Below are 12,559 nucleotides of genomic sequence, written 5' to 3'. Positions count from 1 at the left end.
TTTCCTCCTATCTGTCCTGTGTCAGTTTCCTCTTCCCACTTCCTAGTTTTCTTATCTCTTCCCTGTGGTGGTATTGTGTTCCCCAAAATATTGTGCACTCTAATAAACTTTTCTGCGGTCAGAGACAGAACAGCCACAAAATTAAACATAGAGGATAGGCAGTGGTAGCACATGCCTTTAATCCTAGCATTCCAGAGGCAGAAATCCCTCTGGATCTCTGTGAGTTCAAGGCCACATTGGAAACGGCCAAGCATGGTGACACACACTTTTAATGCCGAGAAGTGAGCCGTTAAACCAAGGGAGTGAGGGCAGAAAGCAGAAAGATATATAAGGCGTGAAGATCAGAAACTAGCAGCATTTGGATCGTTAAGCTTTTAGGCTTTGGAGCAGCACAGTTCAGCTGAGATTCATTCTGGATGAGGACTGAGGAAACAGGATCAGGTGAAGAACTGGTGAGATGAGGAAGCTGTGGCTTGTTCTGCTTCTCTGATCTTCCAGCATTCGCCCCAATAACTGGCTCCAGGTTTGTTTTTATTAATAAGAACTCTTTTTTTGCCTTCTTTTTTTTTTTTTTTTTCCAGAGCTGAGGACTGAACCCTTGTCTAGCCTTGAGCTCGCTAGACAAGTGCTCTACCACTGAGCTAAATCCCCAACCCCAATAAGAATGTTTTAAGATTCATGCTACACTTCCCTTTCTCCTTCCTTCCTATACTCTTTCTGATTCTCTGGGCCACATAACACTGCTACCTGGTGGGGATTATTAGTGATGTTCTTAGGCCTCTTCTCTGGCCTTGAGAAATCAGTCTTATCATTCACAAGAGAGACTCAGTGTGCAGCAGCCCAGCTCCAGCCCTTCAGACAGCCTCCGTGGCTGGTTACATCCTCAGAGGATAAGTGCTCCTTGGTCTATGGGCTGGGAGCAGTGTGAGAGAGAGACCCAGAGGAGAGGCTACTTGTGAAGGTGCTTAAGCAAGTTAGATTAGAATTTGCTCCTTTTGGGGATGCAAACTGTCTTCCAATGATGAATTCTGCTCATTGCTGCTGGGACCAAACTGGAAACAGCAGCCTTGTAATAGAAAGGAACCCAACAAAAACTCTTCACCTTGAGAGGGCAGGTTAGGGTGTGGAGTCCGCCTTGCATCCTGATGTGTGGACCAAGGGTTCTGAGAGCTAGCGTGAACTTTGATGAAAATCCCAAGTTTGGGGAATGCAGAAGTAACTCCAGCCTACACCTTTGCCTATGTGCCCTCCCCCACCCATGAAATCAGTGCACATTCTGAAATGTCTTCTAGGTGACATCCCTCCACCCCTTCACTCACTAAATCCCCACAGCTGGCTCCCTGAAGATCTTCCCTGACAAGTCGGATCAGGTGATGCTGTGTTCATGCTGGTGCACAGGGGGCCTACCTAATGGGACGTGAATGCCAGGGTTGATGCATAGGATCTGACAAGGGGAGTTTTTGCAGTAATTGGCTTGCTCCTTAACCATTGCGTGCTCACAGTTTACCAGAGGCAGCAGAATAGGAAGGGTGATGGACAAAATGGGGATAGCAGGGAAATGGTAAGCCCTTCAAAGAAGGGTGCAACTGGAGCTTAGTGAGCTAAAACAGCAAGAGTGAGAGGGTCTTTGCAAGGCTTTGGGAACAATACCACTGAAGACCTGTCTTTGCCCCCATAAGGGAACAGCTTTGCTGTCTTGGTTCCATCTGTCAGCATTCCAGTGTCCCTGGTTCAATACCATGATGACTCTCGTTGTATAGAGGTGACACTTGAGGTAGGTAACTGTCCCGTACTGGTCCTCGGCCCTCGGTAACCTCTGTTGGTCTTGCCACGTGCCAGCTGTGCAAGAAGAAAGGCAGAGGAGCCGGGAGCGAGCCGAGAGCGAGGCAGAGTGTGCCAGCAGTGGCCATGAAGATATGCCAGTGGAGAGGATTCTAGAAGCCGAGCTTGCTGTGGAACCAAAGACAGAATCCTACGGTGACATGAACATGGAGAACTCGGTACGTGGTCTTAGCTCTCCACCCAGCTTCCATTTCCTGTCTGGGGCGGGAGGTCATAGAGGGGTATTTAGAGTCCCAGGACCTCATAGAAAATTGTTCCCTTTTTAGACAAATGACCCTGTTACCAACATATGCCATGCTGCGGACAAGCAACTTTTCACCCTTGTTGAGTGGGCCAAACGCATCCCCCACTTCTCAGACCTCACTTTAGAGGACCAGGTCATTCTGCTCCGGGCAGGTAAGACATGGTGGTTCCTCTTGTCCTGAGACAATCCTCTAGGCTACTAATTTGAAATGACCCATGGGACCCTAAAAGGAGCAATTTGCAATTGCTATGTCTTCCTTGAACTCACTATGTAGACCAGGCTGGACTCCCCAAAAGCCGCCTACCTCTGGCTCCCAAGCACTGAGATTAAAGGTGTGTGTTACCATGCCAGCCTTCATTTTCGTCCTTTATTTTATGTCCTTTACAGACTTGTAAGTTTAAATGGTCCTTTTGTAGGATTTTCATTCCCAACTGAAATCTCCATGGAAGAGTAGGGCTTTACCCACAAGCAAACGTTTCTTTAGTTTTATAATTTACATTTAGCTTCTAAGACTCACAAATACCTTTACTGAGGATAATTTGAAGCAGTGTCTTACAACTATAGGACCATACAACTATAAAATGAAGCTATTCCCACTTCACAGGTGAAGTAAGAAAAGCAGAGATTTGGGGCGCCGGGGAGATAGCGTGGTGGGTGGAAGTGTTTGCTGTACAAGTGTAAGGAACTGAGACAGGATCCCCAACACATGTGTGAACAGAAAAGCTGGATGAGGTTGCATGTGCGTGTCACCCAAGCTCTAGGGGTTAGGAGTGGTGTGGAGAGGGGAGGATTTCAGGGGGCTTTGCTGTCCAGTCAGCTTAGCTGAAAACCAGCAATCTGCAGGTTCACTGAGGGGCCCTGTGTCCTGAGAATAAGGGAGAAGAGGGATAGAGTAGGGATGCTGTGTCCTCCTCTGGCCTCCACACCTGCACACACACATGTGCACATGCACACACACACACACACACACACACACACACACACACACACAGACAGACAGGCAGACAGAGACAGAGACAGAGAGACAGAGACAGAGAGACAGAGAGACAGAGCAACCTAGAAATCTCTGCTTAGTCCTGTATTACCTGGTGTTCAAGGTTTCCTCCATTTTAAGATGCCTCATGCTACAATCTTGCTGCCCGTGTCTGAGACACTGCGGTTGATTGACATCTGCCAAAGCTCCTCTTTGTCACAGAGCCATCAGGGAGATTCCATGAGGACCTGCCGAGCATTGGGAACCAGTCCACTCACTCATCCCTGTGAGATGTTGAGCCATCAACCTAGTGTCCCCTGAGAGCTACATACTGTGCCGTTGCTATAGGTGACACCAGAGAAATACAGCTAGGTTGTCAAGTCCTGAGGCAGAGACGAGGAGGGACAGTCACTGTATCCGTCGTTCAGCCAACAGTGACTATTGTCCCGGAAAGCTTTAATTCATATTTGTTGGCAACGGGCGACAGAAAGAGTCCCATTCTCAAGCTGTCACTCTAGTCTGCATCTAAGAAGCTGCAGGGGTTTGTGCCGAGCCACGAGGTCAGGAAGCTCTAACCCTGTCCTTTCTTCTGTCACTAATTACACGTGTCACCTTGGGCTGTCTTAACCCCCCAGGATTCTCAGTTCTGCTCTCGTTCCATGGGCGAACAATCCAGGCGTTGCTGGCTATTGAGGGAGTGGGAATGTAGTCACTTTCCCCACAACGTCTCCTCTTTCCGCTTGCAGGGTGGAATGAATTGCTGATCGCCTCCTTCTCCCACCGCTCGGTTTCTGTCCAAGATGGCATCCTGCTGGCCACAGGCCTCCATGTCCACAGGAGCAGTGCTCACAGTGCTGGGGTTGGCTCCATCTTTGACAGGTTGTGATTCCCTTCTGTTTCCAGGATTTGCACGTGACGAATATGTGCACATTGTGTATACACACATTTCCCTCTCTCCTCTTCTTCCCTCCTCTCTCTCTATGGGATGCTGATGTACAATAGGCAGTTCAGAGAGGTGCCGATGACTATATCAAAAGCCATTTCTTTTTGTACTGAGACAGTGTCTCCTTCTATAGCTGGGGCTAGGCTTAAGCTCATGATAATCCTCCTGCCTCAGTCTCCCAAATGCTGGGATTATCGGTGTGAGCCCCATTTCCAGAGACTATTAAGCAGGTGAAAATATAAACCTGGAGACTGAGAGAGGGGTTTTGACAAAGGTGATTACAATAAAATAGACTCAGTCAGAGGCCAGCATCATTGCCTGGCAGATGGAAGGGCCTCCAACCCTCATGCTTTCCACGTGGGTGGACCATTGACATCAGCTAGTAAGCTACAGGTGAGGAAGGAGAACAGCATATCCCAGGGACCAGGGATGGAGAAGGGGTCTAGGATGCATCTTCAAGAGGCCTAGTGTGTTGGGATAATGCTTTTTTTTTTTTTTCTGGACTCTTTCTCTCTGGATTCCAGATCTCTAGGCTACAGCAGAAGCAAGCTTAGTCAGAAAGTGACATCGTGACAGAGACCCTCTCCCTTAAATGTACTAAAGTACATTTTAAAAAATAAAGTAAATAATATTATAAATATAGTATAAAGTAAATATAATATAAAGTAAACAATACATAAAGTAATATGTAGATTGGTGACTTGGAGCTAAAAGATTGGTCTTCTGGTAAAGAGGGAGAGAAAGCTGAAGATGCTCTATTGAGTTCCAGGACCCAGGGCCCCTCCTCCCCCACAAGTGGTCTCTTTGAGGGACATACATGCTCACCTTAGAGGAGTCTACCTCTTCCCTGTCCTTTTCCATGATGTGCTCAAGCACTCTCATAGTTCCTGAAGATGGCTTCCCGGTTGACCCGGGCTGCCTTTGGTGGGTTCTTCTATATGCACAGTGCCCGGGCTGACTTTTCCTGCTGTATTTCTCATTTCCACCTCCGTTGAGATGCCTTTCTGTTCCCTGCTGGGAGGTCATTGCTTCCTCCCTGGTGAGCTCTTGAACTCGGGAGGTAGTTATTCACTGGACTTTGTAGCTGGTAGTCCCCACATCAGTGTCTTCCTCCCCACTGTACGTCCCTTAGCTGAGGGGCTTCATCGTCTTTATCCCTGTACCCTGATACCTTCAGCAGTGTCTAGAAACTGCGTGGGCCGTCGTAAGTAGTGGTGGGATTCATTTCACAGATCCTTGGCCTGGGACTCATGCTTCTCTCCTCCTCTGCCCTTGCTTCCTGTGAACAGAGTCCTCACAGAGCTGGTTTCCAAGATGAAAGACATGCAGATGGATAAGTCGGAGCTCGGGTGTCTGCGAGCCATTGTCCTCTTCAACCCAGGTATGGGGGCACCCCTCTCTCAAGGTTAACCTTCAGAACTCTGCTGTTGTTGCCCAAGCCCCGTACCGCCAAGCTCGGCTGAAACAGAGCAGCTGGAGCCCAGCACCCATCGAAGTATAGAACCTTCTCTTTATCACCTTTGCTCTCCAGAGCCATCCTGGAAATATTTTAATGGGGCGTGGAGTTTCATGAGGTGTGTGTGTGGGGGGGGGGGTAGCTGGACAAGGTGAGAAGTCACAGTGGTCTCTGTGACAGAGGAGAAGGAGGAGGTAAAACGTGGCCAGATTCTGGGTACATCTCTAGTAAAGTCACCAGGATCTACCGGTGAATTAGAGTAGGGTATGGAAGAAAGACAGACGACAGATATGTCTCAGGGGTGTTTCATTCCCCAGAACAATTGCAGAAATGGAATTCCCATTCATTCGACACGGGTAAAACTCCAAGGGAAGCAAGTTCTAAGTGTGAGTGTGTTGAAACCAGGAGTTGTCTTGGACAATGAACTTAGAGACAGACAGACAGACAGACGTCCAAGAGAATGGACTTCACGGGGGGAAGCCTGGACCAAAGATATATAAAGACTAGGCAAGAGCTGCCCACCTCTCACTGAATTGGGAGGAAGCCACAAACCTGATGAGAGATCAATTGTGAGCAAAGATGGCAAAGAAGAGGGTTGGGGACGGAGACTCTCAGGAGCTGGTGGAAGACAGAACTATCAAAGGAACCCATTGTGTGGTCAGCAGGGAGGGAGTGGCAGCTTGGGGTCCAGGTGCAAAGTACTTTAAGAGGAGGAAGTGACTAATGTCATCAAATGCTGCTGTGCACCTCCGGGGAAGTGTGATGTGACATGTGTGCACCCTTCAGCTCCAGGATTAGGGTAGATCTGATGCGGGCCGTGGGTAGGTTGAATTTTCATACCCATGTCACCACTCAGCCATGCTCGACATGGAGAAAACTTCTGGTAAGGGTGTGACTGGCAATTTTCCAGAAAGGCCTGGATGAAATTAAACTTTCCTTAAGTCTGCAGAGGGTCCATTTCACCATTAACAGTTGAAAATCCTTAAAATGGAGAGTTTGTGAGGGGGATTATGCACAGAAAGGACACAGGTGATCTGCTTACCTCCCAGTTGACCCTGGGCATGAGTTAGTTACATGTGTTCCTCCTAACGCTAGGGGAGGTGGCCAGTATGATGGGATGCTGTCTGGAGGAGTATCCTATGGAGACATTAACCAGAAATTAAATCCAATACTCTCTGTAGATGCCAAGGGTTTGTCCAACCCCTCTGAGGTAGAGACTCTTCGAGAGAAAGTTTATGCTACGCTCGAGGCCTACACCAAGCAGAAGTATCCGGAACAACCAGGCAGGTGAGAGAGTGAGGAGAGAATGGCCGTGTTAACAACAGTGCAACTCCTTCTTATCTCCATTGATGGAGCCCCACCCATGCCCCAGGGACTCTATAGACCTACTGTCCTTATATCAGTACAGTAAGAGAAAGGCTTGGGTGAGGGTAAGGTCTGTCCAGATCACCGTTTATCCCCTGAGCATCAGTGAGTAAAGCAATGGCCATAGATGGAACTTGGCAAGTTCCACAAGTGAATTAATGGCTTTTCAGTAGCTTTTATTACAATGTATTGTTATGATGGCTGTGATTTGTTACTGTTGTTCATCTCTTACTGTGCCTAATTGATAAGTTTAATTTTTCAGTGGTACATGTGTATATATGTACGCATGCATACATTTCTCTGTATATGTATAGGTTTAGTCATATCTTCAGTTTCAAGAATGCACCCAGGGTATTGGGACAGGTCTTCCTCAGATGGGGAGGGGGACTAGCATGCATATTTTTAAATGTTAGATGAACAGGGAAATGAACGGATTGATATGGGAGTTCTGCCAAGTAACAAATGCAGAAAGGACATGTCACTTAATTGAGTTTGCAAAGCTGGTCACTGGTGGAGGTGAGATATGAACCCAAGTCTCTGTGAAGTGACAGCATCTCTCTCACAGTCTCTGCCCCGTGGACTCTCATGCAGTACAAAGGACAGGCTCTGAGAGCTGCTGGTCCCCAGGCATCCACCTGTGTGGCCTTGTCATACCATCTACAGCATTATCATTTGGTCTAAACAAACCTTTTCAAAAGTTTACTCCAAAGCATGGTAAGCAAAGAGTTTCCCCTTTCTGTAAATGAAAATGAGAAACTGTGATGCTCATATCTCAAAAACCAGAAGAACAGAAGACTGCATAAGACACACTAGTTTTGTCTTTAGGTTTCATTGTATACCCCGAACACACACGAGTGACTTAGTCCTCTGTGAAGTCAAATTTCCATTTATACTGCATCATACACAGACATCTACCAAATGTTCAGTGGAGAATACAGTTTTGTCAGAGGTTGTGAAGGAATCAAGTGGGCGGGTTTCAGTCCTTAGGTCAATTCACAATCAGGCTACTGTATTATTAGAGATTAAATAGTGATAACAGAGCCATGAAAGCCAGTAACTCATCCCAGTGGAAGGTCTTTCCCACCGCCCATCTAGGTGGACACTCAGTGTAAAGAAACAGCTCTTCCTTGCCAACACTCAAAGCCCCTGGCTTATTCCTCCTTGTGGCTCCATCCCAGAGCCATCTAGGTGATGGAGGGGGGAAGGCAGAGAGGAGAGAGGAGCCGTGTGGATGTGACACAGATCCTAGACACAGGTCCCCTGCTATCTTACTTCTATCAGCTAAAACTTAGTCCTGTGATCTAGCCAGCTGTGGAACGTCAATGAAGAGTGCATCAGGGGAGCTCAGTGGCCATTTGGTAGCCTGTTCTTCACCAGCCATTGGAGAGATCAAAAGGGCCCTGCCCTGGAGAGGCTGAAAGGGACCTGGCTCTGCCTCTGACATCTACAAGCCCTGGGCAAGCCACGTTAACAGGAAGCTCTGAGCAGGATGTTTTCTGCCAAAGCTTCCAGCCCCCAGATACTATTAGACCTGCTGTCCTCTACGCTGCCCTCTTTCCGGAACTAACTCTGGGTCCTATTATTAATCATTAGGAATAAAAGCACATCCCAGAATAACCTGACTCTCTTTCCTCTCAATTACAACAGCAGCGTCTGCTTTATTAGAAGAAATCATTGTTAGAATCGGGTAACCAATTTTCACTGTAACTGTTTCGGGTACGCTTTGTTCCGGTGTCCATGTGGTCCCATGTGTGTACACACAGGCTGTATCTACAGACATGGGACTGTGTCTTTTGTTGTACTGTGTTCTTCCTTTCTGACACTCTAGGGATTTTTATCAGATTATTGAAAGAAAAAAAATCATTTCCCATAGTTTGTCATATTACAACATGCTCATATTTTCAGGTGCTTAGTCATTGCTCTGTGGCTGGCATCTAAGTTGTTTCTAAATATCGCTTTAACATTTTAGAACTGCTGTTTTTCCTGCAGGAGACTGTCAAGAGCCTGGCTACCTCTAGGACAGTGGTTCTCAACCTTCCTAATGCTGTGACCCTTTAATACAGTTCCTCACGTTGTGGTGACCCCCCCCCCCACACAAACCATAAAATTATTTGGTTGCTACTTCATAACTGTAATTTTACTACTGTTATGAATCGTAATGTGAATATTGGATCTGCGGGGGTCGCGACCCACAGGGTGAGAACCCTTGTTCTAGCAGCTGAAGAAAGAGCCAACTCTCAACTGGGAGCTCATGAAGTGGGTAGGGGCTGTGTCCCCTGTGTGTCCTGGCTTGTCCAGCATCCCTTGAACAAGGGGTGATATGTCTGTCTGAGCTCACAGGAGGCGGCCAGGCAGGTGCATGAGGGGAGTCACCTGGCTTGTTTGTCGGGTCACTAACCTGACATAGGCTGGTCACCTCTGACTTGCCACACATGCTGGCACCTCCCAGCCAGGGCACTTGTCACAGTGGTAGAGTGCTGCCACCTTGTGGACAGGACTAAGCAGTGCCTGTCATGAGGCCCAAGGTCTGTGAGAAAGTTGGAAGCGGAAATTGAAGCAGGGTGCAGAACTCACGCTCATCTTGTGCACACAACATGCACCTTCAAAGGGTGCCTCGCTGCTGACACACGAACCAGCAATGCAGTGACAGTGTCTGTTGATGCATGGGTTCAGTCCATTAGCCCTGGCCTTAGTTCCCAGCCCCAGCCCCGACGGCACAGGTAGCCACTGGAGAACACTGACAGCCTTACAGGGTGCCAGGATTAATCTCAGTCTAGCCTTGCATTTGAAAGGCAAGCTCTTTGCCAGGACAGCTGGGTAGGAGGGCAGCCTCCCCCTTGACACATGGTCCCTTTGCTGCAGGGGACACAGGTGTTTTATCAACAAGAGCTCTGTCGACAGAGGCATAGGTCTTGACTTTTTTTATGGAGCAAAGAGTGATTCCCTGATGTTTTCAGATGGTGCCAATTTGTTTTTCTTATACTGATATTTACATTGATTGTTTTTGTCTTACTTGGGTGTATGTCCGTATAGGTGTGTTTGTGTATCCAGATGTGTATACATGTGAATGTAGAGGCCAGAAATCATCTCAGATGTCAGTCCCTAAGTGCTGGGCATCTTTTTTTTTTTTTTGAGACAGGGTCCTTCACGGGTCTGAAACTCACTGATTATGTGGGACCAGCTGCCCAATGAGCCTCAGGGACACTCCTGTCTCCTTCTCCTCAGAGCTGTGATTACCAACTCACACCACAATGTTTGGCTTTTTTATGTGAGTAGCGGGTATCCAACTCAGGTCTTCGAGCTTATATGGTGAATGGTTTACCGATGGAACTATTTCCTCAGCTGTATTTTTGAATGTCATGTGACATGAATATAGAAGTGTGCACCTTCTAAGGAACACAGAAATTCCAATTCAAAACTTATCCTTAAAATGAAAAATTCAAGTCGCACAGGGAAATGGAAGGATGTTTCAAATCAGGGGGCCAAATGGACTGCACACATGCCATACAAACTCTTCCCATGCTACTCCCTCCCTTCCCTGGACTCACTGTGAATAGCCCCATTATAGAAAGTATGAACAAATGTTAAAGTGTGTGTGTGTGAGAGAGAGTAAGGATGTTTGTGCTCATGCATGGACGGACACACACACACACACACACACACACACACACACACACACACACACGAGATTGTGCATGTACAGCAGCCTGGGTGTGCATATGCAATAATGTGTGCATACACGTGTAAGTATGTAAGTGTGCATGTGTAAGTGAGGGTGTACGTGCTAAATACTCTGGGATAAGCAACTTAGGGGAAAAGGCTTTCCCTTGGCTTGCAGTTCCTGAGAGATACCATCTATCACGGTGGAGAAGACAAGGTGGGTGGCAGAGAAGCCTGGTGATGGGAGCAGGGGGCAGCTGGTCACACTGTACCATGCTCAGGAAGCAGAGAGCAAACCTGAAATGGGGCCAGCCTATCACCCACGCCCCCGCGCCCCCCACCCATGACTCATTTCATCTAGTGAGGCTGCACATCCTAAAAGTTCCACAACTTTCCAAACAACTGCTGCCAGCTGGGGACCAGCAGGTGAAATACATGAGCCTGTGCAAGATGCTTCAACCCCCAGTGTGGGGAGGGGAGAGTGGATGTGAGAGTTGTGTGCATGTGTGAGGGTGGTGGGGATAGCACATACGTGGGTCTCGGGTGCATGAGGATGTGTGGCCAGTGTGTGCGAGTGTGGGTATGTTTTCTCCCCAAACAGACTGGTTCCTCAGAGGCTAATAGTCTCTCTCCCTCCCTCACCTAGCAAGAAGCTGGCCATAAACATTAGCAGTGACTGGTTAATTGAAAGCAAAAACTTGGTTTTGGGAAGCAGACTGAGGTCACACAGCCTAAGTGACCAGCTAGACTGTGAGGAAAAGCGAGAGCAGGGGTCTCCTGAGAGCAGGGCCGTGGGGTCATGCAGGTCCTCACGTGTGTTCATCTAGTGCTGACAGCTGTCCCAGGAACAGCACACCTCACGTGTCGTGCTCTGTTGCAAGGGCTCACACTAATCTTGGAGGACCCTGAGGAATGCAGGGAAATGGCTAGCAAGGTAGGCGACACCATCCATATATTCCGTGATCTGTGTGGGGCTGAGGGCTATTCTGGATCATGTCTTAGAACTCAAGGCTGCCAACGTGCTGTGGGATCCCAGTTCTTCTTTTAACATGAACCAGCCCTCTAGCTGATTTCTGAAGTTCTTAGAAGCTCCCTGGGTTGCAATCCTCCAACTCCATCATCTCTACTTCCAGGATTTTCTATGGCAGCTTGGCGGAGACCCATCAGACGGTCTCTACCACCACCACCACCACCACCACTAGACACCTCTTCTTGCCATTCCTTAGTCACAGTGCCCCTTGGCTTCCCTGCAGGTTTGCCAAGCTGCTGCTGCGTCTCCCAGCTCTGCGCTCCATTGGCTTGAAATGCCTGGAGCACCTCTTCTTCTTCAAGCTCATTGGGGACACCCCCATTGACACCTTCCTCATGGAGATGTTGGAGACCCCACTGCAGATCACCTGAACCTGCTCGGCTGCAGCCTCCCCACCCAGGGTGACCTCTGGGCTGATGTGTGTGGAGCCCTACCCTGCACACTGTTGTCCCTCACCTCCCATTCTGACCTCCCTTCCTGTTCCCAAAATGTGATGCTTGTAATAAAGACAACCTTTCTACACATGAGACTTTTCTAGGTGGAATTTTGTATGGATGTTAAAGGTGACCCTTCTTTGCTATCTAAGGGGCTGAGGTCTTTCTGGAAGTTCTTGGGAAGAGTAACCAAGCCTCTGTACATACAATTGGTTTAAATTATTTTTTCACTTGCCATGGAAAGCAAACAAATGGAAAAGAAAATAATAAATATGATATTGGCACTGCTCAGACTGTGTGGTGTGTTATTGTGTGGCTGGGAAGTTCTCTGGGATGTGGAGGATGGGGACCAGGATATAAGCTAGCACTGGGCTCTGTGGTCCAGGGGTGGGGTTAGGAGCTGAGTTGGGCTGGAAGCACCGCTGGTGTTGCTGCTGGGAAGAAGGAGAAGGCATCTTTTACAGACAGCTTGCCTCTCTTCTTCCCCTCTCCCTCCTCCTCTTCATCCCCCTCCTTCTCCTTTAACCCTTCTCAAGCCTGTATTCACAGATATGGAAAAGGAAATGGGGACTATCTGGTGAGGAGTGCTAGGGTTTTATTCCTGGCCCCTAT

General features: G+C 48.1%; 1 protein-coding gene across 2 annotated transcripts in view; it reads left to right on the top strand.

Annotated features, from left to right (window-relative positions):
• Rxrg (retinoid X receptor gamma) overlaps positions 1-12,236 on the top strand; it is a 43,170-nt gene extending 30,934 nt beyond the window's left edge. Inside the window, exons 4-9 of one of the 2 annotated variants that reach the window (XM_036202947.1) lie at positions 1,840-2,000; positions 2,109-2,238; positions 3,806-3,938; positions 5,292-5,383; positions 6,640-6,745; positions 11,737-12,236. In XM_036202947.1, the coding sequence (XP_036058840.1) occupies positions 1,840-2,000; positions 2,109-2,238; positions 3,806-3,938; positions 5,292-5,383; positions 6,640-6,745; positions 11,737-11,884 (770 nt within the window). In that variant the 3' untranslated portion in view covers positions 11,885-12,236. The remainder of the gene's footprint in view (positions 1-1,839; positions 2,001-2,108; positions 2,239-3,805; positions 3,939-5,291; positions 5,384-6,639; positions 6,746-11,736) is intronic. The other variant, XM_036202946.1, reaches the window with a different exon arrangement.
• Positions 12,237-12,559: the final 323 nt, after the last annotated feature.

The sequence above is a fragment of the Onychomys torridus genome, chromosome 11 (genome assembly GCF_903995425.1).
Source record: "Onychomys torridus chromosome 11, mOncTor1.1, whole genome shotgun sequence".
Lineage (NCBI taxonomy): Eukaryota > Metazoa > Chordata > Mammalia > Rodentia > Cricetidae > Onychomys > Onychomys torridus.
This window is presented reverse-complemented; position numbering and strand designations above follow the sequence as displayed.